The sequence below is a fragment of the Mustela lutreola genome, chromosome 16 (assembly GCF_030435805.1).
Source record: "Mustela lutreola isolate mMusLut2 chromosome 16, mMusLut2.pri, whole genome shotgun sequence".
In the NCBI taxonomy this organism is placed as follows: Eukaryota; Metazoa; Chordata; class Mammalia; order Carnivora; family Mustelidae; genus Mustela; species Mustela lutreola.
Window position 1 is genome coordinate 9,330,219 of NC_081305.1, and position 19,236 is coordinate 9,349,454.

Consider the following 19,236-nt stretch of genomic DNA (forward strand, 5'->3'; position numbering starts at 1 on the left):
TCTCTCTCTGCTTCATTCTCTTTCGATATACGTTTACCTTGGCAGGTTTCTGGACGATTACTTATTAACTGAAAGGGAAAGGGACATTAGAAGCAAAGCCAAACCAAGCTGGTATTCTGACCTGAGTAATAGGAAATGAGAAGGTTCCTATGTTCACCTCCAGAAGCCCAGCATCATCAGAGGCCTTCTCATCTGTAAGCAGTTACTGGTTTGTGATCCGCCTTCTCTCTCTCCATCCCACACACTCTCGAGGAGGGACCAGAGGTCTCCTGGATCCATGCACTGGATTTTCACACAGTGCCCACTACCCTCAGAGCTGACCTCTCTATGTCAATGATCCATTCTCCTGTGCTTCAAAATTGACTTGATTTAGGAGCCAGTCCTCAGTGCACCTAACTCCCACTGCTCCAGAGCAGCGGGAGAAGCTGGGTTAACCAGCTTTCCCAGATTTCCCAAATCGAAATCTGTGAATTTCAAAGAACTGGAATTGCAATATGCTTAACACCATGTCCCATAAACAATGAGTCCTTCTTTAACTAGCTAAAAGGCAGCTGAAAATTTGAGGGCACCATAGTAACATCAAAGTGAAAATCAATTTGCACAGCTCAGTACTTTAGAAAAATAATCTGGTTGCACCTTCTGCTGGTCGAGTCTCCAAAAACAAAGCAACCAAACCATCCCTCCCCACGGTGATGGGATGCCACGGCTTGGGCTATAACCAGCAAGGCCCAACTGTCTAACCCTCCTGCTGACCATGCTACAGGCTGAGGCAACACAAAGAAGAGTAGAACTGGGAAGGCTCCGACATTCTTACATCCTTTCCTCTCTGCTGCTTATAGGCTGTGTGAGCTCACACAAGGCACTAAACTTCTCTTGTGCCTCATATCCTCTTCTGAAAACAGGATTTGTAATACTAGCTACTCAACAGGGTTGCTAAAAAGATGAGCTGAATTAAGGATAGCAAGTGTTTTTCACAGTGACTAGCACACAATACTAGCTACCACTGTCATCATTATTATTATCATAAAAATGAGGAGGAGACTCAAGCAAACCACACAAGAGACCATTAAGTGTTGGGTCCTTATATTTCTGTCTTACAGGCAATTCTAGGCTCCTTTTAAAAACCTGTGTGTGTGTGTGTAATTTTTTTTTTCCAAGAGGTAAGTGGACAGCATGATAATACGTCTCAATGAAGGCCTAACTGCCTAAATAATATTGGACTGGCCAGTTTCCCTCTCCAGGCCTGTTTTCCCATCTCTCAAGTGTTAAAGAGTTAAACTGGCTGGTCTCACGTCTTTACAATCCAAAAATTCTACCATTTTTAAACACAGTATGCCCAAATGTGATGTTAATTCGTAACTGCCCTTAAAAAGACAAAGAGCTTCACTAATTCACATCCGAACTTTTCATGACATTTATTCTTGTATAAAGTGGCTCTTATCTTTACTATATCCCCTAAAAGTAATGGCTAAAAGAACCATAAAAAACCCAGTGGGTCATACATTGACTACGAAGAACTTTATTTTTAACATACACTTGAAAGTAATGTAGAATTAGTTTTGTTCCTTTGATGTCTCCCCAAAACCATCTGTGTTGGCAGATCTGCACAGATGCCATAATCGGCGGCTCAGGCCTGTAATACAACTAAGATCACTGACATCACTGCCAAGTGCCCCAGTGTTTCCACCAATAATGCAAATTTACCCAGAGCCGAAAATACCCACTTAACTAGCTCTCAGTTCTCCACATTTATAGTCCAGGCAAGCTGTGAACCATCCAAACAAATGCAATTATAAAATGACCACTACTTATTTCTAACTGGCATTCTGGGTAGATCTGCCTTGTGAAAGGGTCTGGCTCAGTCTGATGTTGAAATGTGTTCCTGCTCCTCAAATACCCACCCACTACTACCCACAAGAGGGGGGATCGGAAGGTTCCAGACAGTGGGATAAATCAGATGAAAAGGAGGGTCTCTGAAATAAAACCTTAGCAGACTGCCTGACAACAGAAGATGTGGAGTCGCAGTCACATTTGCAACTGTCCAAGAAACAAGGACAGTCGTGGGCAGGAGACTGGCCGAGTCTTTGTGAGAGTGGCAGCAGCAACATCTTAAAAGGACAACTGTTAAAAGGCGACAAGCCAGACCTACAGGGACCAAGGCCAGCATGAGCCTCAACCTGGCCCCTTCAGAAGCTGGGCCTACCCCTTCCACAGGGAGTCTAGCCAAGCCAGCCATACGGGAAGACCGTCACTCAGGGGTGGATCACTGGAATAACGTGCTCAGAAGTAGGCTGGTCAGGGACGCCTGGGTGACTCAGTGGGTTAAAGCCTCTGCTTTCAGCTCAGGTCATGATCCCAGGGTCCTGGGATCAATGCCCCCGCATCGCATCGGGCTCTCTGCTCAGCAGGGGGCCTGCTTCCTCCTCTCTCTGCCTGCCTCTCTGCCTACTTGTGATCTCTGTCTGTCAAATAAATTTAAAAAAATAAATAAATAATTTAAAAAAAAAAAAAAAAAAGTAGGCTGGTCAGACTTGATAGTTTCCTTCCTTGCCTATGCTGCTCTCCCTCCCAGCGGAATTATTAAGAGCCCCTCCTCTGGCTCTCAGCATTTCCTGATTTGAACAATCAATGGTCTGATCACCCTACTCCTGAGAGAGGGCTGCAGATAAGTAAACACGTTTCTATTTTCACAGTTTCTAAGAATGAGGACCATTCCCCTCCCCACAATTTGTTAAATGTTCTCAGAGCAGGAGACATTGGAAGGGATGATTATTTTTATCCTTTGGGACTCAGTTGATGGATTTAAAAGCATTCTTCGAACGTCAGGAAATAAGCAAGTATAGTAAGCATCGGTCTCGTCCTTTGCAGCTCATGGCTGCCACCTGAACCCTGCTGACCCAGTGCTTGGCTAACAGGGTCTCCGGCCTCAATGCTCCTTCCCTATTTCAGTCTGAGCATCCACCTTACTGCATCACCACGTGTGGACCTGCATCATGCCGACCTGGATCCCTGAGTGGCTGTCAGGACCTAGAGAACAAAGGCCATTCTCCTGGGAGAACAGAATCTGCAGTCCTGAACAATCTGGCTTCCAGTGGCAACTTCCGGCCTCCTCCCCAACACTGCGTCCAAACCTGACTACTCCCCTTCCCTTTGCTCATGCTCTTCCTTGCCCTGGAATGTGCCGCCTCACCCCAATCTCAGCCGACTAAAGCCTGCCAATAGCTCCTTCTCCTGCTTCCTGGAGAAAACATCTTTCATGAGTCCTAAAAGTCCCATTCTCACTGTGCTCATGGGTACTATAACCCATGTCAGTGAGCATGGCAATGACAATATTCTAAACTTTTATCACCCACTATACCAAGTACATAGTAGATACTTAATAAATATTTGTACCATTTAAAAAGACCGTTTGAAAATCTTTGGATTCATTAGCAAACTAGGTTGTAAGAACATCTAATTTTTGTAAGCAAAGATAAAAATCTGTCCCTGCTCTTTTATAGTTAAAAAAAAAAAAAAATCAATCGATTCATCGATCAGTGAAACAGCCTGAGAACTGCAGAGTGGCGCTTCTCAACTTTGTGTGAATCAGAATCTCCTGGAGGGACTGCAAAACACACATTGCTGGGCCCCACATCCAGAAACTCTAATCCCTTGGGTTTGGGGGTAGGCCCAAGAATCTACATTTCAAACAAATTCAATGGTGACTCTTGCAGTGACACAGCAGCACTGGGCCAGGGAAGGGGTTTGAGAGGCACCATCAAAGTTTGTGCAGCATAGGAAACCACCAGGCTTAATCCAGGAAACACTACGGACACCATGAGAGATATGTCCTCTCCCTTCCTGCCTTAAAAAATAGCACCTCCCACCGCCCCCCCTTCATTTTGGTCTTCATATTGCTTACATTTCGATGCAGATTTTAAGCATCCTATAATTCATCAACTAGTTCTCTCCTGGCTACACATTCCAAGTAATTAAAGTTCAGTAATAACTTATTCTTTCTGCTCCAGCACCTGCATTTCATTTGTTTATTTTCCCAGAGTCATAAATCTGAAAGGCTGTCAAAGTGCCACAATATTAGTGCAATGATCAAAGTTAATTAGTCCCTCTCAATAAACAACAACAAAGCCATTACAAAGATGCATTGAAGTTTCTCCCAGCTACCCAGTTTACAGATCACATTGTAGCTGGAACAATTAGACTCTGAGAATCGCTGGGTAAATGAGCGCAGTGTTCTTCGGTCATTTAAAAGGAGACTGTGCTCTTCATTCACACTGATTCATTAACTCCAGGGAAGGCAAAGCGGGTCTGGGCTCCGCATCTGCCGCCCGCCGAAGGATGCCGGAACAGACGGAGCTCTCCCCGCTGCCAAGTTTTACCAGGCGCATCCCAGACTCCAATAATAAAAGAGTCCAGAGGTTGCAGAGCGGAGAGAAGGGCCAGCCTGACTGCCAACTTTTAGTAACCCGGAGTCTTCAATAACCTTTGATTTATTATTTAGGGAATTTGAGAGATGCAGGCATCAGGCGGATTCTGATGAGAAGGCAGCCCAGGGAAACTCGGAGGACAGGACCAGGGCCGGTGAGTAGGAGACACTCAGAGAAAGAAGCCGCCTTCAGTATGAGAGAGAACTCTGTAACTGAGAGGTTCACAGAAACAGGAGGGCTCCCTGGGGAGGGAGGAGCTTACCCATCACTGCAAGGATACAAACCAGAGTTGGAGGGTCTCTGCTCCAGGATGCTGTATGAGTGGTCTGCACGTCAGAAAGAGGTCAAATGAGGTGAATGGACAGTTGACACCGCCCTAAGAACTTGCATTTGGAAACAATCACTGGACGAGTGTTCAGTTCTTGACCTCTGAACTTGTCCAGCTCCTCTCCAGAGATCCTTCTGCTCTTGAAGTCATGGCCCCCGTGCGTGTTACCCACTGCTACGTGACACACTTGCGCGAAGCGCAGTGGTTTAAAACGGTAAGCATTTCTTACCTCACCAAGTTTCTATGGGTCAGGAATGCTGAGTGGGTTTGACTCAAGCTCTTCACGAGGTCGCTGACAATCTGACAGCGGAAGTCACCTGCAGGCTTGAGGAGGCTGGAGGTTTCCAAGAAGGCCCACTCAGGAGGCTTTGGGTGGGAGGCCTGGGTTCCTCGTCATGTGGGCCCCTCCACAGGGACGTGTGAGTGTCCTCACAACACATGGCAACCGGCCCCCCCGCGGCAGTGATCCAGGACAGCAAGGAAGGAAGAAGCTAGGTGCCTTTTATGACCCTCCCTGGGAGTCCTACTCCCTCAGTTCAGCCCCATGCTATTCATTAGGGTTCTCACTAAGCACAGCGCACATTCAAAGGGAGGGGAATCAGGCTCCACCTCCTCAGAAGAAGAGGATCAAAGACTCGATGAATAGATTCTAAAACCAGCATGGATACTTGGGAGGCTTCATTTTTTAGGGTCTCCAAAAGCCAGTCGCATATGCACCCCCCAGCTGACTAAGCGGCAGGGACGAGTGCCCAATGGGTCAAAGCGTCGGTTCTTTCTCCACTTCTCTCCATCGGCAAGCCCAGGCTCAGTGGAAGTCCGGCCAGCTCTGTTCCACCAGCACCGGGCAGGTGGATGCCCACTTCTCTACGCCGTGGGGATGGGAGGAAACCCCTGCTCCTTAGTGCATCTGAATATTAACTGATGCATCGATGGGCAGATGAAGACAGGCTCCACCATGTCCTAGTACTCTGATCTTTTTTTTTTAAGTCATTTTCTGACAAGATTTCTGAGACTATTTGTTTAATTTAGGGATACGGTGAATAAGTCAGCCTCTCCTGAAGATACCACTTCCTGAGTCTTTACCATGTGTGCGCCACACTCTACATAAGAGAGTAAGTGCCTTCTGAGACCCTGAGTGGCTCATGGAACCCATTACATCACTAGTCACAGGTTCATTACAAAATGATATAACCTGGGCACAGCCAAGTAGGAAAGATATGGAGGGCAAGGTATGTGAGAAAGAGCAAATGCTTCCTTGCCCTCTGTAGGGGCACCACTCTCCAGGTGTACCACGTGTTCACTGATCCAGAAGCTTTATGAACCCTCTTCTTTTGGGGTTTTCACAGAGGCCTCATTACAGAGGCATGGTTGATTAGGTCACCGGCTACTGATGATTCAACTTGATCTCCAGCCCCTCTCCCCTCCCTGGAGGTCAGGGAGTGGGACTGGAAGTTCCAACCCTCTGATCATACAGTGGGCTTCACCAGAAACCAGCCCGCACCCTTGGGTGGGTTCCACAATTCAGCTCATTCACAAAACACAAGACACCTCTAGGGCTCCCACCACTTAAGAAAGTCCAAGGCTTTTTAGGCGCTCACACCAGAAACCAGGAGGAAGACCAAATGCTGTTTCTTACCACATATCAAAAGATCACAGTGTCTGTTATTTCACTTCATCTTCACCAGGACCAAGAGCAATTACCAGCACCATTCCAAAGGTAAATAAACCAAGGTTCAAACACATAACGAAATTTGCCCAACGATACCCAATGAGCATGTGCTGGAACCAGCACAGAGTCCCAAGTCTGTATGACTCCAAAGCGGAGGCTCCCTGCACTCCACTGCACTGTCTCCCTATAAATTAAAACTAGTCTATTTTAAATAAACACTTGAAATAAACCCTAACCTATTACCATGTGCACTGCCCCATTCTTAGGCTGTCCCATCTACGTGTATCTCTACATCTGTCCTTGCGCAGGAGGTTTCACTGTCTCTCCTCTCTGTCTAATCTAACAACTGCAATATCGGAGACTCTCTGTAAATGCACCATAATAAATATTAAAAAACAGTCTCTAGCATGTTTTTTCCCTCTTAAGTAATGGAGGCTGAATGCCTAGTGGCCAGAAGCAGGCCTTTGAGCCACTGGCTGAACACCATTTCAAGATGAAATCCGTCTCTTCAAACTATGTCAAAATTGCTTAATAAGAACTCGGGGACACCATATTAATGAAAGGATGCATCTGCTTTGGGTTTCACATGATTGGGAGTGATGGTTTGGAGCTAGCCTCCTATGCTTGACTTCCACTCTTTTAAACCCCATAGTTAATCACAGCCCTCATTATACAAAGGTTACAATGGATATAAAGTTTGAAAGATTCAGTTCAAGACTGTGAGCGGTGGCCAGGGGGGCTGGGAAAAAAGAAGGCAGAATGAAGACACAGAGACAGTGATCAAAGAACAATGAATAGCACACAAGACTGTGTCAGGGCAAAAACGTTCAGAATGAGAAATGAAATGGAAAACTTCAAGGATAGGAGTGGGCACAAGTCTGGGGCATTCTGGAGACAGAGAAAACTCAGATTTTTTTTTTAAAAACTCAGAATATTTTAACAACAATTATGTCAATGAGGGGAATATATCATTTGTTATCTGATAAAGAATCTTTCCAGAGCCTGTGACAAGAAAGGTCAAATAAGCAACCCAAGTAGGACAGTAAATACTCCATATGCCACTTGGAGTGGAGGTCTGGGTAGGAGAGCGGATTTGGTGAGGTGAGGTACATCAGCTCCACCAGATTACCAAAAGGGACCCAGGAAGCTCTCTCTCCTAGGCAGTCACAGAGACCCTCGTTATCATGAACAGAGAAACATTCACATATAAACATGCAACCCTCTATGAATACAGTCTTTGGAAAAGACTTTGAAAAACAGAGGCTGGTCTTTTTACACAACGCACACCAGGAATTTTGGATTAGGTTACAAGATGGCTTTGGAGCCAGGCAAATATGGCTTCACACCCAAGATCCACCCCCAAACTCCCAGCTTGGTGAGCCTAGGCAAGCCCCTTCACCTCAGCTAGCATCCAGCGCCTCATCTGCAAAGTGGGTTTAACACATACCATAGATATTTCATTGCTAAGCGCTAAGCAACATGCCTTACAGAGACACAAATATGAACACTCAACCCCATATGCAGGGGATAATAATAACGTGACATTTTGAAAACGGAAGTGTCCTAAGAGGAAACTCTAGAACTTTATCTTTACCTTTGTGTGTGTGTGCATGTGCTTATTGATTTAAGCAAGTGGTTTATATAGTTCTCACTGGCACGCAGACTTATTTATATCATACTTTATTTATTGAAAATCCAATACTACACATAAAAACAATTTTTAAAGCAAAGAAATGAGGAACCAATCTAGCAGCTGATTTAAGATGTATTTTTCCCAATAATCTACAACTATTAATAATATTAATAGTTTTTATATTTTTCGTTTAGCTAAGGTTCAGAACAATGGGGATGAGCCCTCTAACTCACAATGCCTTGAATGATGGTCATCCTTCCCGAGCCAAGTCACCAACTCAGACAAGCATCACGAGCTGCCTGCCTCCCCCCAACACTCACACTGCATAAAAGAAGGCATCATACCGAAGGCCTCTAACCTATAAAGCCACATTAAGGAATTTAAGCTTTTATTCTCAAAGGGGAAATTCCCACAAATGCCAAAGCTACACCAGATCCCAAAGCCACTGAGTACATCTGAGGGAGTCTAACAGTAGCTGAATTTCTCCGGTGGTCCTCAAAAATACAAGCCATTTGTTCCTCAGCATCCCACCCCTTCACTCTTAATACCATGTCACGAAAACATAAGGTACTGGTGTCTATTAAAAGCACAGAGAAGTGTCAAACCCATGTGCCTAATACACTGCTTGGTACCAAGCCCTCCATATCTGCAAATACTACTAAAACCATCATTTCCAATCCTTATCAGTGAGGCTGCAATAGGACACGATTCTGTCAGCTTTCCACATGCCCTCCCTCCAATGAGATAAACAGCCTCACTATCAACTCAATCGAAGACGGGAATAATTATGACACTTCAGTCCCGCCAGCATCAAACTGTGTGGTTACAGTCAACCGGGCATGCGCTCTCCCTAACACATGCATATCCCATTACCTCTGACTAATAAATCTTTTCTTTTTACCCCTCATCGCCCTGCTTTCTCAATAACCATTTTGGTATAAGCCATCGCTAGCTGTTCCTGATGACTGATCCCTTAATCATCTTTCCTAAATATATGCAAAGTGTATTTCTTTGTAAATACAAAAGAAAAAGCAATCTCATAAATAATTAAGATGGCTTTTCAAATGACAGTTGAGTGCTAATATGAGCTCCACTGGAAAATACTAATCAACAAACTAAATACACATCTAATAAAATGTAGGAGTCCAGACACAGGAAGACAAAGAAAGAATTCATTGCAACTCCACTTGAATCATGCTGATAAACATCCTCCCTACAGCTCCTCTTGGACCCATCTGGAGAGGTTAAGAAGGGTAAGTATCACTTGTACCTTCACATACGAATAAGAAATTGATATTAGTGTTACTCATGGCAGCGGATGAAATGGAACTGAATACCCAATCTACCCCCAGCAACATGCTAAATACTACATAGACACATGGTCAGTGCATTTAATACTCACAACTACTCAGGTCTCCTGGCATAGATATAATTATTTGTATTTTACAGATGAAGAAACCATGGTTGGAGAAGTTAAGAAACTCATCCAAGGTCACAGGGTGACATAACAGAGCATATTTTATAGCAATGGCCATCAGCTGGAGATGATCTGCCCTATCTGCCCAGGAGGTATCCTGAAGACCACTCAGCCTGCCTTCTCTAGACCTCTTGGGAATCTTGGCTAAAATACCCATGAGAAAACGAGAGCAGCTGAGCTGGATCCCTGCTGCATCCTCCCGGCCAAGGGCATGTCATCCTAACCAGTCTCTAGTAAAACCTGAAGTCTAGGCCAAGTAAAAGCAGAAGTTAGAAAAGCATGGGCTCGAAGTCTTCCTTGGGGACCAAAGTTTCTCACCAAACTAAACATAGTTGAGTCACTCCTCCCTTATGATGGGGAATAGGTCCAAGCCACATTCTGAGGAATCAGGTGGGTCACCTCCAAGGGAGGGCCATCAGCCAGCCCCTCTTCACAGACCAGGCTAGTTCTGCCCACCTCGCTGGTTATCTCCATCTCTAGTAGATGCTAGAGCTTCTGAATATTCACTGGACCCCACATTTCAATAATGGGCAGCCCCTATATGTGAAGTCTTTTAAGTGATAAGCAGATTGAGTAAGGGCCTGGCACACGTGAGGCAGGCTGACCTCCCCCACTCTTTTTTTTTTTTTTAAAGATTTTATTTATTTATTTGACAGACAGAGATCCCAAGTAGGCAGAGAGGCAGGCAGAGAGAGAGGAGGAAGCAGGCTCCCTGCTGAGCAGAGAGCCCGATGCGGGGCTCCACTCGGGTCTTGATCCCAGGACACTAGGATCATGACCTGAGCCAAAAGGCAGAGGCTTTAACCCACTGAGCCACCCAGGCGCCCCCTCCCCGACTCTTTTGATTCCCTCCAGCAACCCTAGCCATGGCCGCTTTTGATCCTGCACACAACCGGTGGGCAGACAGATGGTCTCAGGCCCAGCTCCTTTTAGCTCTATTCAACCTCCTTGCTCCCCAGGATGAGACACTTCATTTCCCAAGTTTTAAGAATCTAAAGCTCAGGAATGGTAACAAGGTGAGAGAAGAGAGAGGAAGTGGGAGCCCCCTCTTGGGCCTTCGGAGAGCTCTACACTGGGTTGCTGGACTTGCGGTTGTTTATAAAACGCGTTTTGATACCCGATCAACTATAGTTCTTTGTATACGATGCCTCTGGAGGTCCTCAGATTTCAGGATGGAGAGTGGGACGGGCCACACCTCCATAAACACAGCAACGGAACTTGCCTTGGATAAATACTTATGGAAGAAAGGAAAGTATCAACCGCACAGCACAGGAGGCACTCAGACACATCTATCAGTGTCCCAAACGTAGAGAACTCACATGGACTCCTAACAGCCAGACAGTGCTGCTAAATAAAAGAGAATCCACCCCATCCTGAAAACAGGAAAGTAAACGTGCTATTCAGCCAGCCATATGGGCTTGTTGCCATGCTTCAGGAAAAATTAGGTGCTTGTCTTAGAGGGAGAGGACCCTAGTCCATAATCCACTTACAGCCATAAATGAGGTAGATCACATCCTCCTAAAGAGGACTGCTTAACAACACAGGTACTGAACCCCAGTTCCAGAGGCTCTTCATTTAAATACAGTTAGGGAATGATGGGCCTCCCGTCCTTCCCTCCTCTCTAAACTATGCTAAATGGTTTGGCCTTTTAAGAGGGTAGTTTACTTCTATATTGTCCATGATATCCAATTTTAATTGTTTTCAATTCTTATTACTAACTTCCAAGTACCCAAAACATCACAGCAGGAGGGCATTTCCCCATGAAATAATTATTAGTAGTCATAATTACATATAGGCTTGTAATAAAATTCCATATGGAATGTGTTTTCATTTAAGTTGTATTTTACTAAATAGCTAGATCCCCAAAAACTGGTCTGAGAACTCTGTAAAGGATGTCTTGAATGAAAAGGGATTGCTTAGAACAATAAGGTACATGGGTATTGCTTCCTGTGAGAAACTAGGGTTAATCCTGAAATTAATCCCTCAAATAGCAACTAGCAATGCTGAAAGCAAAAAAAAACCTGAAAGGTCATGAACATGCATGATGCCGAATGTGGTAGTAAAGCCAGGCCACGAAGTAGATAGACTTTCCCTTTGGAAGCCAGATGAACCAACTGTGCCAGGAACCTGCCTCTGGGCTCATCAGCTGTGTGACGCTGGGAGGGTCCCTTCACCCTGAGCCCTCCCATGGCTCTTCTGTAAAAAGGAGAAAACCAGGCTTTCGCATTGCCTGAGCAGAGCTACGAAGTGCCTCACCCGGGAGAGAGCACATGACAGGGACTCGATGAAGGGTGGTTGTTAGATGTCCTGTGGTGAGCGTGAGAATAACGTCCCACCGGCTTGGAGGCAGACGTGAATGTTCTGGAACACGGCAGTTCTAGAATGGGCCGTGAAGGCAGGGAAGGAAAGACCAGGCAGGTAAGAACAAGTTGGGGAAGGAGGCACGAACTCCAACTCCAGAGCCAAGCTGAGAATGCCCGCAGAGCCCTGGCACACACGAGCCAACACTAAGCCAAATGGCCCACAGACTTCAGAGTGAGCTTTTGCTGCAACAAAAAACTTTGGATCATTTCGAGAGTCTCCCGTGAGGCGCCAATATGCTGCAGTACCTTCCCGACTCTGCTACCGAGAGGCTTCCTCCCAGACAAAGTATGAACATGCTCAAGCCGGCTAGCAGCTGGAAAAACCAGAGTCAATCAAATTGACCTTGAGAAACACAAGAAGGTGGTATTTAATCATGTGCCAGAGTAAGTCCCAGCGCAGAGATGGAGTGAGGGCCTGAAGGAAGCCAGCCCCAGCACGCGCCGACGATGGGGTAGTGAGGGCAGCTCGACGTGGATCACAAAGGCAGGTTCGCACACACTTGACACTATGGTGATGGTGCAATGATTCGAAATGGCTTTTGGTACCACATTTGAGCTTCCGTAATCGTAATCTAGGGGGATGAGAAAATGGTATAATGGTGCTCACAGGGAACAAGCAATCAGATGAGCTATGATAAAGAGATTAGTCTACAACCTACAAAATTTGATTTAAATGTCTGAATTGCCATGCGAACATTAGTTTTGTTTTTGTTTCCATTTCCTTAACTCATGTATCTGGCAGTGAATATTTTGGAGTAACTCTTTCTCTGAGAGCACTGCTGGCCAGATGACGTCAAGTGACTGAGACTACAGAAGGAAAGCAGGCAAGGATGTATGTGTCATCGGAAAGTGACTCCTAGAGACCCAAGTACGGCTTCAAATGCAAGAAAGAGAAACTAAACGCTGTGTCTTTATGCTCCTACCACTCAACCTTCTTTGTCAGAGGTGAGGAAACAGAGAAACAAAACAGATTGAAAGGTTTGCTGAGGCCCCACAGGTAAACAAGGGAACACCCAGGGCCTCCTGCCTCTTTGCCTCAAACAAGGGTTATAAAGTGTTTAATACAGATGTACCTGTGCTTATATATAAAGAAGAAAGAAGATAATTTTTTAAATGCATAAACATTTGTGTTTTAGTATTACCTTCCAAGACTGCCTTAAATATTCATATCATGGTACAACATGGTTCTTAGGATATCATTAGGGCCACTGAATTCCATTCTTCCCAATTTAAGTATAACATTATATGGGCAAAATGTTACAGGTTTGACACTGTTGCTAGATAACTCTTGTCTTCCACGTTAACAGTGGGGATAGAAACCATTACGATCCCCCTAGATGACAACTGGGAAGCTGCTAATAAAACTGTAAATACAAACACGCTTTAAATCAATGGGTCCACTGCTAAGACTCTGCCCTGTGTCACTCATGAAAGCATATTTGAAGAATGCTCACCGTAGCAAAGTTTATACCCAATTTGTGGTGAAAATATAGAGACTGAGCTTTAAGAAAGCATCACTTGGAATAGCAAAACAATGCCAACAACCTAAAGGTCCACTGAAAGGGAAACTGCTCAGATAAGTTGGAGCATAAGCACATGATGGAGATTATACAGCAGCCAAAAACGAGGTGGACCTACATGACTGATTAGAAAAGATCTCCAAATGGTATTAAGTGGAAAAAAAATCGAAGTATGTAACAACATGTGTATGTCTGCTAGGAGATAAAAGAAATGGATAATAATATTTACCTTCTAAGAAAAGGACTGGAAGGGAGTTTGCTTTTTATTTTCTACCTTCACGAGCCTGTGTGAAGATTCAGACCCTATGTTACCATCTGTTCACCTTCTACGTCTCTGAAGGTGATTACTACATCACCTAACACAGGCGATTAAGCCTTAAAGAGATACTAAGACCAGCAGAAGAAAATAGGCCCCATATTTTTTTTTATTTAACTGAAAATAAAGAACCCAGAGAACTAAAGACAAGGGCTTATTTGAAATATATACTGAATTTGAAATATTTCATTTGAAATATACAATAAAAAAGCAGAACAAATCTTCCTTTTCTTAACTTTGATCACTTTTTAGCTTAGAACACCAGACATTCTCCTAAAGGAATCATGGTCTGTCTCTTCCAATGGCAAGAAATCTTCCACAGTGTTCAGAAAATGAAGACATCTTTAATTTTAAAAAAAAAAAAAAAAAAAAAAAAGGAGCAGGTGTGCCTGGGTGGCACATCTGACTCTTGGTATTGGTGTAGATTGTGATCTCAGGGTCCTGAGATCGAGTCCCCCTGTCGGGTTCTGCATTCAGTGTGGGGCTTTAGATTCTCTCTGACCCTTGCTCTACCCCTCGTGCTCCTGCTCTCTCTCTCTCTCTCTTTCTAATAAATAAATAAATAAATCTTAAAAAAAAAAAAAAAAGTAAGAAAACAAAGACAGCCTTGGGAAGGATTGTCAGACATGCTCTATGCTCTGCTCCCAGCCACTGGAGGGTCTCCTCCTCCATATCCCCCTCTTCCTCCCAGGGCCGTTCACACAGCCCATTCCCTCTGCCCAGTCTGACCTTCTCTGTCCTCCCCCAGGTGTTTCCTGAGATCTTAGCTCAGTTACTTCCTTCTCAGAGACTCCAAACTCCCCCAGCTCCAGGCCTTATCACCATTTTTGGAGTACTAGGTACTAGGTCCTAGGTAGGTACTAGGTAGGTACTAGGAAGGTACTAGGTAGGTACTAGGAAGGACCTAGTACCTAGTAACACCATTCCAAGTTCACATTGATGTTTCTGTGTCTTTGGTTAAACCTGATTTCTGCTCTGGGATGAAAGCTGTACAGAGACAGTATATCCCCCAGTACCTATGACAGGGTTCACATCGTAAACATGTGAATAAATGACAAGCAAATAAATGAAGATGGTATATACTTCACGCCAAAGCCCAGCGACCATTCTACAAGTGACTGACCCGGGCCACTCTCTAGATCAGTAGATCAGACCCCCTGCTGTCGCCTTCCTCACTGGCTCTGAGGCCATAGGGACACCCCCGCAGCACCTCTGTCACCTCCACCTATGCCATCTGGCTCTAGCCACACAGGATTCCGTGCTGATCCTGAATCCTCCAGGCACACTCCTACTTCTGTGCCTCGGCACATGCTGTTCCCACCGCTTAGAAACCATTTCCCCGGACACTGGCATGGCTTGCTACTTTACTTCCGCCCAGTCTCATATGAAATGCCACGACTTCAGAGGGTTCTCTGCTAAGTACCCCAAGTAAAATAGCCCACGTTGTAACTGTTCATCCCTCTCTGCTTTACCACACTTCACTGCATTTATAACAACCCGGCAGTATGTTAAATAATCCCTTACAGTCCATTTCCCCATACGTTAGGAAGTAAAGCCCAAGGGAGGGCGGGGATTTTGTTCTGTCTGATATGCCATGTCCTCAGCCTCAAGAGGACCTCAGGCCCTCAATAAATGTTTGTGCACAGACGTACCAGCACCAACACCCACACAGAGAGAGAGAAGTGAAAAGTAAAAAACAGAGATGGTGTTAAAGCCCACCGCTTCCTGATCCTAAAAACCATAAGCATAACAAACTCTCAGCTGCATGCATGGGCATTAACCACATTTTATTTTCTTAATAAATGAGCTGAATGAGTAAACATTCTCAAGCCTCTGACTAATAAAGCAGATGACATTGACAATGAACCATAAACAATGTGTGGATAACAGGCCTGTTGGTCCTTTCATTCATAAAATAAACAAAATGAGTATGACTTTAAAAATAAAGAAAACGTTATTCCAAGAGCAATAAACTTTATGCACTGCACTAAAACCTCCATGTGTTTATCCCAGCATGTGTATCTGACAATTAAAAAAAAAAAAATGGTCAGGGGTTTACTTACCCATTCTCCTAAAATCCGCGACACAGCTTCATTGGCCCTTGTCATATTCCTACAGGCAAGGATCACGTGGGCACCATGGAGGGCAAAAGACTTGGCAGTTTCAAACCCTACAGTTTAGAGGAAAGTCAACATTAGAAAACATAATGCAAAACATTGACTCAGCTGAACGGCCTTTACTGAGCACCGCACACACTACCAGAGGGGCTCTCAGCCAGAGGCAATCTGTCCCCTGATAGACAGGTGCAAATGTCTAGAGACATTTTCAGTGGTCACACCTGGGGACAGGGTGCTACTAGCATCTAGTGTGTGAGGGTCAGGGGTGCAAAATATACCTTACAAAGCACAAGACAATCCCCACAAGAAAGAATCATATGGCAATAAATGTCAACACTGTCGAGGTTGAGAAAACCTAGCCCAAGAACACACCATCCCCAACGGTGTAGGAAAAACCACAGAAGAGCCCACAGCACAGTCTGCCATATATAACCACTGCCTGATGAGCAGATCTGTGTTAAATATAAAGACTAAGGGGGGGAGCCTGGGTGGCTCAGGGGGGGTAAGCCTCTGCCTTTGGCTCAGGTCATGATCTCAGGGTCCTGGAATCCAGCCCTGCATTGGGCTCTCTGCTCAGCAGGGAGCCTGCTTCCTCCTCTCTCTCTGCCTGCCTCTCTGCCTACTTGTGATCTCTGTCAAATAAATAAATAAAATCTTTAAAAAAAAAATATATATATATATAAACACACATAATATAAAGACTAAGGACATTTAAGGACTCAGATATGGCCACTGCCCTTCAAGAGCTCATAGTCTAATAAGAAAAAACTGGCCTGAAAAGGAAAATAAATATACAACCTATTTACTATGCTCTGGGTGATGTGCTCTGTGCTGTGCTACATGTATCCCACAACGGCGGCCACCTGCTCCCACTGGGAGCAATGAGAAGAGCTGGACGAAACCTACACACATGCACACACACAGCCTTGAAGGCATCAGAGGGACATTTTAAGTAAGGATTTGGTGGGGGGGGGGCAGCGGGGCGGGGCGGGGGCGCACTGGAAAAGCAGAAAAAACAAGAGAGATGAGCCGGCTTTGGCGTCCCCAGTGCAAGTATTCCTCAAAAATAAAGGTGAACAAATTTTTTTTTTTTTTAAGATTTTACCTATTTATTTGACAGACAGAGATCACAAGTAGGCAGAGAGGCAGGCAGAGAGAGAGGAGGAAGCAGGCTCCCTGCCGAGCAGAGAGCCCAATACAGGGCTGGATCCCAGGACCCTGAGATCATGACCTGAGCCGAAGGCCGAAGCTTAACCCACTGAGCCATCCAGGTGCCCCAAGGTGAACAAATTTTTAAATAAACCAAACCAGACAAACAAAAAGCTAGGAGGCTATGTCACCAGCTATGGGCAGAAGTGAACTAGGGGAGAGATTCAAGGATGCTCTTCAAACAGGAGGAAAAATTAGGAGGTGCAGAAAGTAACAAAGTAATACAAATATTAAGTTCAGGGTAAAATCGAAATGATAACAATAGTAGTTTGTAAGTAAGTTTTGGAAAACAGAGCAGAATTACTCTGGTGATAATAACAGTGCATAATCTAGGAAAAATTCTATATTTAAAGAAAAGCCTCAAAATGAAAACTCTGCATCTGTTTTTTTTTAACAGAAAGGCTACCAAACATTTAAGAAAATAAAAACATCGATCTTCCAAAAATTCTTCCACATAATAGAGAAAGAGTAAGTTGTTAACCATCTGTCTTCAGCTCAGGTCATGATCCCAGGGTCCTGGGATCTAGCCCCCCATTGGGCTCTCTGCTCAGCAGGAAACCTGCTTCTCCCTCTCCCACCCTCCCACTTATGTTCCCTCTCTTGCCGTGTGTCAAATAAATAAATAAAATCTTAAAAAAAATAGAAGAAAAACCCAACATCTTATAAGCCTAAAAACTCTTTAGTCATGAGACAAGTGTAAATCAAAGATAAAATGAGATGAAAAAATTTAAAAGATACAATGCGATACTATTACATAACCATTACTACAATGGTTAAAACTGTTTCAAAAACTGTTTTTTCAGATGACCAGACCAAATGTTGGCCAAGATGTGGAACAACCAGAACTCTAATGAAATCTAATTTGAGAGCCCGAACCCCCCCATCACTGTTCTAAGGCACATCTTCTCTTGTAAACTGTGCGGGAGACCACACGGAGTACACCCAAACACATGAATCAGTCCTACTAGAGGGAGCAGCAATGCAATTCCGCCAAAGCCACGTCCAATGACCACAGACAACTATTTCCAAGATACTGTTTGCATGTACGAAAAATCAGAGTACCATTATGTTACTGAGATTGCCACGTGAAAGAGTCTAGCAAAATTCATTCCCTCCTATCTTCCATCTATCTAATCTTCATGGAGGCCAGTCTATTTATATAAACAAGCTCTCAGGGGAAGCCAGCACAGCACAGTGTGAAACTCAAAGTCAGGAGTCTGACACCGATGACCCCAGCTCTAGCTAATTATAAGCGGTGAGTTACGCCTTTAACCCATCAGAAACCCAGAGACCCTTTCTTAAAATGTGGAGTAACCAGTAAACACTAGGAGCCCAATAGAACAATAGTAGGTGGAAAACAAGTGTTAATTCCCATTCTTTCCAAAATCTTTGGTGTAAAGCCTGTGTCTCCTATCTGACTCGTATGACCTATCAGATACAGCACACTCAGTATGACTAAAAACGAACACTCTCTCCTCGATCTGCTCCCAGCAGCAGCCCAAGAGTTGACTAGCTTTAACATCAACCAGAATTTAAGGAAATGACCCACAACAGCCACCATTCTGTTTGTGTGGATACTGGGTCCAGAACGCATGTGAACTTCACTATTGAGTTGACTTATTTTTCAGATGATGCCAAGTTCTATATACCAAGATATTCACTTATCATTATGTAAGGACAACATCCTATACTTGAATCTGATTCTAATATGATGCCCAAAGGATTTCAAGTCTAAAATACTTAACATCTATATCGGTTTGCAACCTCCCTGGTGTATGTAGTGAAAGTTCATTGAAGCCGGTATCTTTGAGTCACGGAGCAAGAAGACAATAACCTAAAGTTTACTAATTTTGATCTGTGATGCCAATTACACCACTTACCACCATTGGCAAGAAGCATGTACATCATTTGGGGAAAAGAGAAAGAAGTAAAACACCAGGTTTTGTAGCCCAGCTGTTCCAAAACTGGATGGGGGCAGGCATAGGGCGAAATCTTGCTAACTGATGTGCTACATCAATCAGACTAATGAAATGCTGACAGCCATATGGAAGGAATGCGAACTGACCAAAAATGACTTCCCCTGCACTCCCACAAGATCTTGTTGAGATGGTGGACTCTGCGTCCCTGTGAAATGTCCAGGTCGGAGCGATTATCAGGAATATTTTTCATCATATTTTCAT

General features: G+C 44.4%; 1 protein-coding gene across 7 annotated transcripts in view; it reads right to left on the reverse strand.

Moving 5' to 3' along the window:
- WWOX (WW domain containing oxidoreductase) overlaps positions 1-19,236 on the reverse strand; it is a 711,319-nt gene that overhangs the window by 647,214 nt on the left and 44,869 nt on the right. For all 7 annotated transcript variants that reach the window (XM_059153118.1, XM_059153117.1, XM_059153119.1 and 4 more), the window contains exon 5: positions 15,794-15,900. In XM_059153118.1, coding sequence (XP_059009101.1) covers positions 15,794-15,900 — 107 coding nt within the window. The remainder of the gene's footprint in view (positions 1-15,793; positions 15,901-19,236) is intronic.